This window comes from Loxodonta africana, chromosome 1, assembly GCF_030014295.1.
Source record: "Loxodonta africana isolate mLoxAfr1 chromosome 1, mLoxAfr1.hap2, whole genome shotgun sequence".
Classification (NCBI taxonomy): domain Eukaryota; kingdom Metazoa; phylum Chordata; class Mammalia; order Proboscidea; family Elephantidae; genus Loxodonta; species Loxodonta africana.
The window spans coordinates 33,943,654-33,959,228 of NC_087342.1; the positions used below are offsets into that span (position 1 = coordinate 33,943,654).

General features: G+C 37.2%; 1 protein-coding gene across 10 annotated transcripts in view; it reads right to left on the reverse strand.

Annotated features, from left to right (window-relative positions):
- Positions 1 to 4,804: 4,804 nt before the first annotated feature.
- FXR1 (FMR1 autosomal homolog 1) overlaps positions 4,805 to 15,575 on the reverse strand; it is a 70,720-nt gene continuing 59,949 nt past the window's right edge. For 5 of the 10 annotated variants that reach the window (XM_010592792.3, XM_023551497.2, XM_010592790.3 and 2 more), the window contains 4 exons: positions 12,849 to 13,052; positions 10,811 to 11,011; positions 6,536 to 6,627; positions 4,805 to 5,832 (listed from right to left, as the gene is read on the reverse strand). In XM_010592792.3, the coding sequence (XP_010591094.1) occupies positions 5,662 to 5,832; positions 6,536 to 6,627; positions 10,811 to 11,011; positions 12,849 to 13,052 (668 nt within the window). In that variant the 3' untranslated portion in view covers positions 4,805 to 5,661. Of the gene's footprint in view, positions 5,833 to 6,535; positions 6,628 to 10,043; positions 10,125 to 10,810; positions 11,012 to 12,848; positions 13,053 to 15,575 lie in introns of all 10 variants that reach the window. The other 5 variants (XM_010592789.3, XM_023551498.2, XM_010592791.3 and 2 more) reach the window with 3 other exon arrangements.

Genomic DNA, 15,575 nt, shown 5'->3' on the forward strand with positions numbered 1-15,575 from the left:
ATAGGGTCACCGGGAGTCAGGATCGACTCAACAGCATTAGCTTTGATTTTCCTGTGAGAATAGGTGCATGTAAGCCTATGCCTGTGTACTCTGAAGCTTGGTTGTATAGTTGTATAGTTTTCTCTGCCATCGTTGATTTGCTCTACTCTAAATTACAGGAGGGTAGAAGACAGCAAGAGCAAAACCACTGAAACGTAATTGGGAAAAATTAGGGCACTACATTCTTTACACGAGGGCAAAACCCTTGAACCTTTCCACACTGAAATACTGTATTCAGCACACTGGAAAGGCCTGCCCTACTTTAAAGCCTGACATCAAAAATATTTAAAAATAACATCCACACAGGCAGCATGCTTCACCTAAAGGATGAGGAGTCAAGTTGTAAGTTTTAACACTTTAGAACTGTTACATTGTTTTAATTACTGAGAATTTATAAGGTATCTTTCTGTTGACAGTTACCTATACATGTTGACCATGTTAAAAATTCCAATGAAAATTTAAGACTGGGCTCAAAAACTTCAAAGTGAATATGACAGAAAAAAACGCTGTAAATTTGATATCAAGAAAGTATAGACACTATTTAGAATGCTTAGATTTTTAGTCCTCTGAAGAATCCCAGACCGGGAGTAACCTTGAGGACTAGGAGACTTCAGTGACCCCAGCTGTGCTTTTTGCCGCTGTAACTGTGATGCAGAATGCTGTTGACCAACCTAGAGCTGAGCGTTGCCTTAGCAACAGGATAGGAAGAGCTTCCTCACCTGACCACAAAGCCATAACCCAATGCTGAGGTGTAATCTGGAACCTGGTAACACTTACTGCCACCTATAACATTTTTATAATGAAAACAGCAAATAAGTTGAAAAAAGTTTAAGCTCCAGACAAAATTAAGTAGAAACTGTTTTTTCTAGAAAAACTATGAAAAATTGTTTAATGTGGTTTAACTAAAAATGAGAAGGTACATTTTACAATTAAGTAAAAAGGGTAAAAAGCATGTAGAAAATATCCATGTAATTTCATCCAAAAAAGAGCACACCAATCACTGAAAATACAAAGAAATTTGAGAAGCTATTTAGTACTTTATAGTGGGGCCGTAAAACAGGAAATCAGTGACGAGTATTTGTCCTTGTTTTTGGCTATCTGTAGACTACATACAGCATAGCTGGAAATTGCTGGGATGGACACAGATGAAACAATTTGAGCGCAGCATACACCTTATTGAGACTGCTTGGGAATACAGTTAAGTATCATTCAGGGTCCCCCATGACGACTCCAGTTATATTAATATTGAAAGGGCCTTAACAATTATCTAGTCCAGCCCTCTTTGTTTAGCAAGGAAATCAGGGCTTCAGACCAGTTCAGTCATGGCCAACAAAGTGAAACTAGAACAGATCCGAGTTTTTTTAAGATTTGGGGGAACCAGAATGGGAAAAATTGCAGGTCAAAGCCCTGCTGGAAACCTGATCTTAGAAAACAAGGACAGTGAACATGGTGCACAGCAACCAAATCTCTTGCCATTGGATCCTGTGCAGAGTCAGAAACAGTGCGCCATCCAAAGATGGTGGCCAGCCACACAACGTTTAGTGCGCCTGGCTCTTCACAGTCATGCTGATGATCCAGTCTCACACATCAAGCTCCTGAAGGGGTTCAACGTGCCTCTTCCGAGTCTCCCATACCAGGACTTTGACCTGTAATTTTTTTCTATTCTGGATGACCCAACTTGTCCTGGTTTCGCTTTCTTGGCCATGGCTGCACTAGTCTGAACCCCTGCACACATCCTAGTTAAAAACTTGTACTTAAAAATGGTCAACAAAAAGAGGTATTTGTTAATTGCTGTCAAGTCGATTCTGACCCATGAAGTCCCTGGATGGCACAACAGTTTTACGAACTTCGCTACTAGCCAACCAAAAGGTTGGTGGTTCAAACCGATTGAGATAGGCCTGGAAGACTGGCTGGCAATCTGCTTCCAAAAGGTCACAGCCAAAACCCAATGGAGCAATTCTCTGCACACATGGGTCGCCAGGAAAAGGGGTATATAGAACTCAAGCCATAATAGCAAAGAAGATGGAAGAGTTTATAACACATCCTACCTTTGCCTTTTGGAATTTTGCCATAATGCTAAGTTCCAGTTCAAGTCTAAGTTCCTGGAAGCATTCTAGGACAGCTGTGAAAGGGATGTTCCTTTACTCTCACTTCCATCAACCACCAGTACCTGACACAGAACCCACCTGCTTCATTGTGTCCGGTTTTTGATCTGTCCTTCGTAGACTCAGTGTAGGTAGGCACAGCCTGTGAGGATACTAATCAGTACATCAGTTATGCTGATTTCAGCATGTGGGTAACATTCAGATTCACCTAGGTTTTTTGTTTTTAAACGTTTATCGGCAGGTTTTCTTTAGATACTAGGAACCAGGTACAGAAGACACAAATGATTCTCTACTCCCCACAGAAGTGCATCACTCAGTTAACCGACCAACTTCACAGAGACCCTTCTCAGGTCAGAAAACCAGACTCACAACAAACAGCTACAAAATTGTGTGACTTGGCATAAAGAAGATGGAACCTACAAAGGATGGCTGTCATGAATGGGGCCCTGGAGTTCAAGTAAAAACACCAGCTGTTTTTCATTTATCACTAGCTTAGTGTTTTCCTGTTCTTCAGTTCTTTTGCTTTATTTGCATTTCACCTTTTTACAGTTGCCTTCCAGTCAATTCCAACTCATGGTGAGCTCCTCTGTCAGAGCAGAATTGTGCTCCGTTAAGGTTTCCAATGGCTGGTTTTTCAGAAGTAGATCGCCAAACCTTTCCAGGTGCCTCTGGGTAGACTTGAAGCCCCAATCTTCTGGTTAGCAGCCCAGTGCGTTAACCGTTTCCACCATTCAAGGGCTTTGTGTGTGCATGCGTACTTTTTTTGTCAAGTATACACATATACTTCCTTAAAAACATATTCATTTAAGCAACCTGCTCGGCCTTGTCCTAAGCAGTGTCCCAGGTGAGTTTCCATGAACTCATGGGTTTGATGTATTGTTTGTCCACCCCCATATTCAAATATGTAACACTACTACAATTTCTGTGTATCCCAACTATAATTTTAGCAATAGTGGCTGATCTGACACAGCACAGAATCCTATCTCCCAGGGTTTCAGGAAAGCAGGTCACTTTGTGCTACATAATCTCAGCTCCTGCTCCATGACTCAGCTCAGGTCAGGGTCCATGCGATTTCAGATATATGTGCTGAAACAGTACCTGAGCTGCACAAGAACTTTTAGATTTTTTTTGCCTGAGTGTGTGTTCAGTGATCCACTTATTAGAAAGTTCCCCCACAGCAACATCTTAGTTAACTAAGACAGCAGCCACAAAAAGAAGATGCATTCCTCTAAGTCTGGAAGGCTACCTGAATCAACAATGGTTACCTTACCTATGGGGAGTGAGCCATTTCACTTATACCTCTGAATGTGACCATATACTGTGGAATTAAAAACAAAAAACCCAAAACCTGCAGTACATGTATTCTTAAAAGGGTAAAACATCGGGTTTAGTAATTTGTAATGAACTCTGAATACTTCCTAAAGTATGGTTATGCATGAATGCTATTTTAAAGAACGGCTTGAGCGGTACCCACTTTTAGAGATTCTGCCTTTCCCATTGAAATCATCTTTATGGTTCTGACTCTGTTCTACATGGAAGAAAATGAAAAATCATTTTCTTTAGAGCACATTTACTACTTTGGGGATTAAAATTCTTCTGATACTTATTATCTATAATCCAATTATGAAAGAGAGCTAAGAATAAAAAAGCCAAGTTAGCTTAGAGGGATAAGAAACATGTTTAAAACACTCGGTACATTTTTGAAGGTCAAGATATGAAGTTATTTACTATCTTCACGCAAACTGCAAGAAGGACGTATTTGAGATTTTTTCAGTTATCGGGGCATTAAGACTTCAGGGCAAGTATTTAATACCAGCACATCTTGACGGTGACTAGAATGTATTTCAGAGCTAGGGTTAATATACCGACCTGGGAAGTTTTACAATTTTTAACAATACCTTGGCTTCTCCTTCAGTTCATGTAAATGAACTAACCACTTAACATTTTTATGCATATTACAAATTCTGCACATAAAACTTCCCAGACATCACATGGCAGGCAAGTAAGCTCTGCCTTTCTTGCCCAGTAGTCTGTACGATATTGTGGAGCCAAACCCTCCCATAAATTCACAACTACCTGACCTCACGAGTAGCAGCATGAATTAGTGTGTATCACTGTTAACTCTGTAGAAAAAATATTGTCTGAAATGAAGCTACTTGGCTAAAATAATTTTATACCTCAAAAGTCTGATTATTGATTTTTAATCATGATTATTGGTATGAGAACCTTCATTCAACCTTATTTCCTTGAGCATCAAATGACAAAGCCAATTAGTGGCCTATTTGTTCCTTATTTAAAAATTACTCATGTTCTTTTTAAAGTTCATTTTTAATAAAAAATCAAAGGCAAAAGTAAAATGCTGGCTTATATTCATTGCCTTTCAAAAACTGCTTTTGATTTGAATCTTACTTTACAAAGACTTCTTCATAATGATCGAACAGTTGATCAATTCCCAAGCCATTCTAACAGATTGTATTTTAAGTATTAAGATTTCAGAAGATTCGTCACAAAATGATCAGATGACCTAATATTTTAATGCTATTTATCAGCAAGTATAGATGCTTCTTAGAAAGCAATCAAAGGGCACTGTTTGAGGCCTTTAAGTGGCTTCAACTATCTTGCAACAACTGGTGTAAAAAGTAGAAAGTTAAAAATCAGCAAATGGAAGATCAAAGTTTATTTACTACCTGCATACAAAAACATATTGCACATCAAACAACCAAAATTAAAAAAAAAAGGAAAAGAAAGAGAAAGATACTCTACTGAGGACTAACATGTAGTTTATACAGAATACACCTTCTGGAAATTGACCTTTTCAGTAGTTCAGGTTATGTCTGAATGGACACGACTAATTCAGCTTAGTGTTTTAGCTAAAGCTATGTTTGATTTTTAAATACTGTACACTTTAATAAATAAACCAAACAAAGCCTCAATGTAGAACAGTCACTGCCGACATGGCCCAGTGTCCCTGCAGATGAGAGTTAACAAATGTATTCCAGTGGTCTGCACATCTTCCCCTACATACAGCATTTAAAAAACACATTAAAACAGACCAGTTTCCAGACTAAACTAATGGAGAAATTACAATTCAGTGCAAAATATCTTAGACTGCTTTTCACTCTAGTTTTCCTCAGGTGAAGAAGTGGTTGCATATTATTAAAAATGTAACAAAAGCAGCTAATGCTTTCATAAAGAATATTAGGGATCCCCCCACCCACCTCCCCCCATCTCTGCCATTTTTTGAAAACAAAATAACATTTCCTATAGCCAGCAACTTTTTTTTAATGTTACATATACTATTCTCAAGGCACATCTGATGATATATTTTATAACACAGTAGGTGTCAAAGTATGTTTAACATATGATTTCTTCAGGATCCCTCCCCTTTCTGAATTCCAAATGGAGGAACTGAAAGTGCGATGGAAAGACTGGCGATCCGTATTCTATCTTTGGCAAGCTTGTACAAGCACTATTGTAAAATGTAATGTAAGAACTGTAAACTAGGAACTTCTTTAGTCTATGAAACACCATTCAGGACTGCTGCTGCTTGAGGATTTTCTTCTTTTAGGGTACTGATCTTTTCTTCTCCCGGAGTACGCTGTAGCTTAGAAATTTCATCGCCAGAAGTACTAGTTGGGCCATTTATTGCCTTTTCTGAAGGACCATGCTCTTCAATCACATCTTTTGCCTGCCAAAGGGAGACAACTTTTTCAACTTCTTTATAAATGCAATCTACAGCTGAGGAGGAAAATAACTACATAAACATTAAATAGCTAATAAAATAATTTCAGCTTCATATATCACAATGGATCAAAGAATTAAAATGAATGTTCTTTAAACTCAAAACAAATCCCAATGTAGTCCACTCTGGGTCTGTCCACTCTGCATCCCTAATGCCCATCAGCACCCAAGCCACAGGCAGCATCTGTATTCTTTATACTGAATGAAACCTGTACTTAATTGTATTGTAAACCACCAGAAAGCTCACCATGTAACTATGTAAACAATACCCAAAGTACCTACTTTACTCACCCTTTGTAAAATCCCTTCAAGCGTCTCCAAGAACTGAAGCTTAAAAGGTTGGTATCCATTACTGAGACAAGGTGTACATCCTACTGCTCCCGCATTAAGCAGTAGTCTTTACTCCCAGTTATCTCCGGGTGGACTAAATTTGACAAATGCTATTTAAGGTTCTAACTGAAAGGTACTTCAAGCTCAAGCATGCATGTCTTCAGTTACCAGGGGCCAAGAACAAAACCAAAAGTCTTTACTAAAATATTATTAATCTATTTGGGGAAACAAGTGATCACACAGCAAGTTAAGAAGTAAAAAAAAAAATAAAAATAAATCATACAAAAAAAAAAAAAACCTACAGGTTAAATTCTCCTTACCATTTCTTTCTTGTTTTTAGCCAAAGTTTCCCTTGGGAGGTTTCTTTGTCTGCTCTGAGACTCAGCTCTAGAAATATAATCTGCAACTGTGACTGTTAAAGATGAGAAAAAAATTACAGGTGTTGAAAAAATACTTCTAAAGTTTCTTTATGGATAAAGAGTAATTTCACTATTACTAACGGTGGGTCACCCAATTTCAATATTTTCTTAAACTTGGGTACCACCTCCAACCAAAAACAAAGCTTGAAAAATTTGCCTGTGACTTAATGCTGATAATAGAAAATTTTAAGCTGGCAACTGGGGAAGCCTAAATTAAATCCTCTTTCCCAAGAATCCAGCCATTTGCTTCTGACTGACTCTAAGGTTGTGGAATAAATTCGGTGTAGAAACCCACAACCAAAAAGAGAAAATGCAGTGTTCCCAGAGAGTGTTAGCAATTTTCAGTGGAAAACACTGGGGTAAATCCGGTGCAAATCATGGTATGATATACTTCAATTTTATAAAAGAGTAATCCAACTATTAGTTGTCTTGCTTTTTTAAAAAAATGGACAAGATATCCAAATGTGGTGGTTCATGGGTCCTTTCTATTATTCCACACTGGAAACCACTCTGAGTTATCTAAAATAAACCATAGCCAACTAATATGACAAAGCACCACCCCAGAAATGTGGAAACTGATTATGGTGACTTCCCCCTCCCCCCCATTCGCTGTGTGTCTGCAGTGGTATAGGCACAAGTAAAGGACTAAGCTAAGCAACCACCACCAGCCCAAGTGCAACAAATGACCCCTGCTCTACAGGTACTCTGGACTGGCCTCCCTTAAAAAGGACCTAAGGAAATACCTCAATCCTTTTCCCTGGAGGACCCTCAATTTAAAATTCACTGATTTGGACAAATGTCAAAATAATCATTCATTGTTTCAAAGACAATTATTTCCTAATCACAAGCTGGTGAAGAAACCTCTGATATGTGAAAATACAGTATATTTTAAATTATGGAAGCAAGTTAATTATGCAAAGAATGGAAACTCAAGTATGGGGAAAACTGGTCCACCATATTCAAATTATATGCAAATAATTACATCATTTTGATGTATTAAAAAATTGAATATTTACAATTACTTTCCCTGATTATGAATTAGCACTAATAGTTTTATAAGATCCAAGAACTTTCTAGGGAATATTATTAAAATGAATCTTTTAAAATCATGAGGAAACAACTTATAATTTGTGCACATCATTTTTATTAGAAACACCACTACAGAAAGACGTTTTGTGTCTAAAACTGCCTCTTTTTCCTTCCAATTTTTAAGAAACTCAGTGTAGCCATTTGGAAATTTTTTTAGTTGTTTATCCATCATAAATGATTTTCTATATACATTTGATAATAGATAACAAAACAGAAGGGTGGGATACTGTCATCATTCATTTTTCTAAGATTCGATTCATTACTATGCCCACGTACATGGTGCGAAGCTGTTCTGAAAAGGCTTCTAGCTACACTTTGGGGAGCAGCATAGAGAATTCACTGTGTCCATAGTTCAGTCCTCAATGGCACCCCAAGAGCTCAACTACTTGGAAACTCTGCTACACAAACACACTGCTAAACAATTCTCAGAACCCTTCCTCCACTCTGTACAGACACAGAACAGTGCACTTTGGTACAGTTATCAATTATGGTCAACTCAGAGGCACTTAAGTTTGGAAAGGTAAAAATTTACTCCCTCCCACCCCTAAATAAGAAGAAACAAAGACACAATCTCAACCTGTTTATAGCCAGTCCTTATAATGCAAACCCCTTAGAAGTTCAAGAATACAGGCGATTTGTGTAGCTTAATTTGAACTCTAAATTTCCTGTAGGGACCCAAGTTAATCAGCTGGACACCAGCCTATTGTCACATTCAAAGTTTAGTAAAGAACATTCTCTGCTTAATTCACACGAAGGGCAACAAGAAATTTTGGCCAAATGAGAGCAAACTGAAAGAAGAAATGAAATGATGATGTGTTTAGGAGAATGCTGACACTGACTCTGGCTGGAAGGCTGCCTCCCTAAGCTGCTGACAGGACCAAGGAACAATGTAATGCTGGTTTTCCCCTCCCCACTGTCCTTAGTTTTATTTTATTTTGCACGGGGCGGGGGGGGGGGGGGCAGTGGGAAGGAGCAGGGAGAGCAAGGAGTTGTAAAATAAGAAAAGCACTAACCACAACACTAAAACAGGAAAAGATTCAGTGCAGAACACAAGTCATTGTCGAATTATTGGAAACTCCAAATCACTCAAAAGTTTCTCTTAATGCACCTTCATAATGTTTTCACATCTGGAAAAATGTCACGCAGAAAACTGCCTCTACTGCAACAAGCCCCACTATGTTACTTTTTTGTGTCCACTGCCTTAGTGATAAACCACCAGCCATCTAGCTAATAAATAAGGATGTCATTTATTCTATGTTAAGCCCATACCGGCTTAAAAAATACATTCATTGCTGTGCCACCTTAAAAAAAAAGAAATAAATATCATCTCTTGATCTAAAATATATTTCTAACACTAACAGGAAGGGAAAACAAGAAGAAATCTTTTCTGGACACTTTGTTTTTTGACAATATTTAATCCCTTTTAAAATTTCTATCTTTAAAACATGAACTTTCAAGAATGGTAACTAATACCTTTACCAGTTCCCAAATATCTATCTCTACAACCACTGAACTTTAAATACTAAACTAAAACTAAGATTTACGTTCTTTATTTGGGGAAAACACAGGAAAGAATCTGTTTTGGAAAGAATGCAAAAATTGATTAGTTTGAAAGGGGTTTATTTCTGGTGCACACAATTTCTTCATTATGAATATACATGTGATACTCTGTACACAGGAAACGGAATTATGTCAAAATAATAATAGACACAGCAAACAAGTTCCTCTGAAGTTACTAAAAGTTATGACCACTAAACATTCTAAAGCTGAGTACTGTTACTCTGAGTAGTTAGTAGATGGAAGGCAAAGCATCATACTACAATAATGAACATAACATGCATTGCTGATTAGGAAAAACACACTTTCAAGTATTTCTCTCTTTTATACCTTTAACTGTGGGTATTACAATTCCCACAAAAATGAGGTGCTGAATCCAGATACAGTAAGCAGGCACCATGCAAAAGCTGCCCAGCCAATCAACCTCAATCACAATCTACAACACAGTCCCTGGGATGGCAGGCCCCATCTCAAGTGTGAGAGACCTGTCAAGTGGACAAAATAATGATCTTTGCAATAGTATTTCCATGTAAAAAACTGAGACACAACATTAGTTCAATCAGACAGATTACTACATCTACCTCGTGAAGGAAGAACGCGTTTTCCTAAGAGCAGTAGTCTCATTATGTGAGTAGAGTTTATGCAATGCCAATCTTGAACACACACGCACACATGTGCACATGTCAGTATACTCTGAAAGCAGACACGGGACATTTGTTTCATGCTTGTGACCTGATGTTGTCAGCAGGTCCACGCAAGTTACCTGGCTGTCTATCTTCTGCCTGACCCCTGAACCGACGCCTGCGGCTACGATTGCGTCGCTGGGGTTTTTTTTCACTATCATCTGTAATTGCAAAGATTACCATGAACTATTCCAACAACAACAACAAAAAGCCCCTTTCCTTCAAAGACTTAAGGAAGGGAAAAAAGAAACGTAAACACTGAAGATAAAACAACATACATTACTAACTGGAAATACATTTTTGTAGTCTTAATCATTCCAAATAGATTAAAAATTGAAATATCTGGAAATTTAGAAGGCTGTAACTCATAATTAAACAAACTCTCAGACATAATTTAAATTTCCATCATTTAGCTAAGTTTTCTTCCTCTCCAGTACTACCAGGTATCATACAAAGTCAAAAGCATTCTAGCCCTCTGGAAATGAATGGCTACTCTTAATATACACACCTTCACAAATGACACTTAGAATTTTTAAAGAGTCAAGTTGAAAGCCCAATTTTGGTTTAGAGACAGTAAGAGCAGTAAGTGCCTGGCATAGTTTGAATATTTCTACTGATTTAAATGGCATCAAAGGGCACATTAGTAAACCCTCCTAGTTTTGGTGAAATAATTCGGTTATGGTAAATCTGAGAACTAGACATTCATGACAGACACAAAGCTATCTATCTTTAAATAAACACTAGGAAAAATTCAACTTGCCAACTGTGTATTTTTTTTTTTTTTGAAAAAGCATCATACATTAGCAACAGGATACAATAGGTATCTTTTCCCTAAGTGCTTACATACCTAGCCCATTTTCATTAACTGAAGCCGTATCAGATTCAGTCATTCCATCCATCAGAACAGCATCTTCATCAGTCCTTCGTCTACGAGACCGCCTACGACGGTTAGTACTGTGATGAGATTCGCTGGCATCAGTGTCTGCAGTCTGATCTGATTCTGTATTATCAAGTAAGCTGTATGGATTGCTGTCTGGATCTTTGAGCACTATATGCATGTCAGAGGCAAGAAATATTTGTTTAAGAGAGCTGCGGTTACTATGACTGTTTTGATCTAAATTGAACTGTATCAGTTAATGGTAAATAAACTTTAATTTTCCCAATAAAAATACATTCTGTCTTCAAATAAAACATTTTCTGTATCACTATGTTACCTGGAAAATAACAAAGACAATTAAATATGAAAAAACTTCAAATGGTGATGAAAAATTAAAGCAGAAGATAAGCAGACTTCTCACCGCCCTAACATTCCTGACATTTTTTTGAAAATATATACTATAAAAAAAATGTACTACGTTTACATGTTAATTCTGCCATTCACATTCCCAACAAAACCTGCACTGCGGCTAGAGAAATACATATTCAGCTAATATGAATTAAAGCTCTAAGAAAAAGCTGTTTCCCCTTTACTGAGTTCAACGTGACATGTTACTTTTTTCTATTGCCACATAACACCTGTACTCCATGATGTCCCTAAGATCTGTTAATATGCACTGAAGCAATAAAACCAGTCCACACAAAGGAGCAGCTAAAAGAAGGCTGAAACTCTAAGTGGCTAAAGAAATGAATGTTGATAAGTTCTCCATTTTCAGAAACAAACAGCGAAGGTAGGGGTAAGGCAGGGTGCAGGTGGGAAGAAAAAGTTTTAAGACATAAAAGAAAAACCCATCTTACCCATGTGCATTTACTGCCTCCAACAATCAAATTATAGAAGAAATTCACTTAATCACGATTTTTCCTAAATTTCCTTTGGTAACAGCTAGCAAGCTAGCATCTATGCAAAAGACACTAAGTTTATCTATCCATCAAGCACTAGGTAGAGTGCATTTATTTTGCAATTCAGCACACGAATTTTACAGACCTTCCTAAGAGTGCACAGTGTATTTCCCTGGAGGCCTATAAAGTAAACTTGGGGCTAGGACTCAAAGAATTATCACTGTGCAACTACGGACACCTTTAAAAAAGTCTAAGTTTTACATTTATTCCAGTTTTTGTAATTTATAAGCATGTCTGGCATATATTTAATATACTACGCATGTCTTCTATACTATTTAAAACACTATATAAACTTTCATATTGGAGGGGGGATACTGTAACATTAAGAAAGAGTGGTTTTCTTAAAGTGGTACGCAACAATTAAATGTCAAAGCTGTATCCCTGAGGCACTCTAGGGCATGCATCCCTGACAATTCTCTCATTCACACTCAAACTCACACACCCGCCAGCCCCACCATGCTACCTCCTACCACTCTACTTAACTTGCAGTACTAAAAAAGACAGGAATAAGAAGTTGCTTTTATACACCTCAAATCTCAAGAGACATCTAAACACTCCTCTTTATAGCTCAACTCCTCAAACAATAAAACTTTCTTAAAAACAGCTGATTCCACAATTTTCCCATTCCCAACGTAGTTCACAGTGTGACAAAGATTCCCTTTTCTGTTCATTTTCAATATTAAGCACACAGAAGCACTGAGATTTCTCTGTGCACTGGAATTCTTTGGGTCTGCCTTGCAAACAGAAATACATAACCCAACAACTTTAGAAAAAAGTATTTCACTTACATAAGCCCTCAAAAACCAAAGGGATGAATATCTGACTGTCAAAACAGCCAACCGGAGCTTCTGACCTCAATATTCTAGATAAACCTTCACTAAAAAACACTCTACAAGCCTTTTCCTTATACTGCAATATTGTCCATTATTTTCCATAGAAAGGTGAATGGAAAGAGAAACTCCCAGGTAGGGGTCACCCTGGGATATGAACTTTTATACGGTTATACTGTCTACAAAACACGGACAATGACATAGTATATAAAAGACTACCAGAACTGATGGAGGATTTGCCACCACGTGGTCCACCACGACCTCGACCCCCTGAAACACTTCTGCCTCTTCCTCCTGGGCGCCTCCTGCTGTCACGCTGATGTCGGCTCTCTCGGTCATCTTCTCCGGCCAAAGACCAATCACTCAGCTCATCTTTACGCTCCGATTCTGTTTCAGAGGGGTTAGACAGCTCAGAGTTTGTACCTTGGAAAAGAAGAGAACATAAGCCAATTCATTCCCATGAGAAAAGAGGCTTGAATTTCTCAAAATTACTTCATAAAAATTGTTTTAAAAAGAATACTGATATGCTGTTTCAAAGAAAGCTAAATAAAATTTCAAATGAATTTGGGATTAACTAAGAAACAGTCAAATGTGAACACTCTATGAGTAGTATAGTATCTAACAGCCATGAGAGATTAAACATATAAATTGTTCTCATGTGCTAAAACCCAGCTAAGAAAACAATTACAGAAAACTTAACAAATGCACTTCATATACAGTAATGCTCCAAAAATTTTTGTTCATTTTTGTTTTAATATCCAAGATTATTAGTATAATAATAAATAACCAATACCCACTATTTATAGCAAATTTCATCATGTTTAGAAAAATAGTTCAATTGTATAGGGTATTCCACCATTATTATTTTACTGATTCTAGGGTGCACTTTATTTTCACAATTTAACAACTCTGAGATTAGGATGTTTCTTATAACCGATGATGTCTTATAAACTGGAAGTGTTTTTCAATAGTGGTGCAAAAAATAAGCACATTTTGTCAGCAGCAACAGTCCTTTGACTACAAGAAGACAATATTTAAAATTACTCAACAAATTTTAAAAAAGCTTCTTCGAGAGGTAAGACAAATTGTACCTAACAATCAATAGAGCTGAAACCTTTATTAGTAAGATGAAAATTCAGCATGCCTTCGGAAGCCTACAATATCATTATCATATTGCACCTGAAGTGCCTGCCGTACAACGCTCATTCCCATTCCTATTGTTAGTTCCTAGGATGCCACTTCCTTCCTCCCCAGTCACGTACGCAAATACACTTCCATCATTTTCAGTGGTCACGCGTGCTAAGCTTAATAGCTAAAAAATACCACATTTTATCACATCCAAGATCCATCAATTACAAGACATACTATTGTGTCCCATTAAAAGAGAGAAAATGCTGCCAATTAAAGTTGTAAGGTGTCACTGATTATAAGATACACACAAATTTCAGGGATTACACGCTGCGGAAGAGGTTCCTTACAGAACTAATGATACAGTCACCTACAAATCCTTCTGATATTAAGTGTACATGAATATTAAGTATACATTTATAATCAAATTCAAAATTGTTTTTACTTCTCTCCCAACCCCATTCAAGTTCTACAGGTATTTCAAGAAATACAATGTTACTCTTTATACTAAGATTCAGAGAGAGGTAAGAGTGCCATCTACTGCACAACTTGCATAGCTCTCTTCAATCCAGGCTGTATTCCTTTAATACTCTCACAGAAATTTGTTGTTTATTTTTGAAAAAACCATGTGCCAAAGGATGACGTCTCGATAAGCAGACTTCCCACAGAGTAATGAAATTCTTCGATGGGTTCAGTATCGTCTAAAAAGCCAAACTTGATTATTTGTGCTAATAATTTATGCCTCAAAAATCAATCAGAATGTGCTTAATATCTATTTAATTACTGCCTAATTGTCTTTTGATGAAGTTATCTTTTCAGGAATACTACAACAACTTGCAGCTCTTGCCCTTCATATGCTAAGCACTTCTATTACTTTACTGAAATTTTGCTTTTCAGGTTTCAATACAGGGCTAAATAAAATAATAAAAAATACCAAAAAAAGGAAAGAAAAGAACATGTAGATGTGAAAATATGATCATGAAGGGGAGGGAAAAGCAACCTTCTGTTTCTTTAACAAATGAAATGTAGTAAATGTTTAACATAACTGCCATCATTGGATGACCCTTGGTCACATAGCAAGCTGGACCTGAAATCTAAACACTCTCTGTAAACTTGCATGTGTTTCTATTCTGTCCAAAAGCCCTAATGAGTGAGCTCTGAAAAAGACTTATGGAAGACTTTTCCAAAATAGTTAAGATGAGCACAGGGGGTAAAGAAGAGAGAAGGAGAAAGGAAACGGAAGGCAAAGAAAATGAGGGAAGAAAAACTGAGGTCACTGCTAACATCCAAGTCCAAATGCAGAAAAATGGAACAACTCCAAAGCTGAAGAATAAACAAGAATTTAGGATTAGAAAATTGTCAACTACCACCACTAGCCCCCTTCCTACCTCAGTTAGGCCCTGCTTCTCACAGTGAAATACATTTCCGAAAAACGTTCTTTTATAAAGTTGTTAATTAAGTTCTATCTTTTAAGCCCTCATTTTACTAGAATGGTGTATTACACAAAATGATTCCAGCTGTGAGATGTTAATATTCAAACCTGCCAAACGAGCCAGTGAAGCACATTTTAAAAGCTACTAAAGATCTGCTATATGCAGTCTTGACACAGTGATTGGCACAATTTTCATTTTTAATTTCTTAAAGGGTGGGCAGAAGATTCCTAGGCGTATCACCACCATTAAGTTTTTACTGGGGTACGTGTAAAATTATACCAGGAAAATAAGTTACATACACATTTATTCTAAGTACTTAGAATAAACATGATCATGAACTACCCCTTAACAAAAACATGTTCATTTTATTACGTAAACTGCTTGA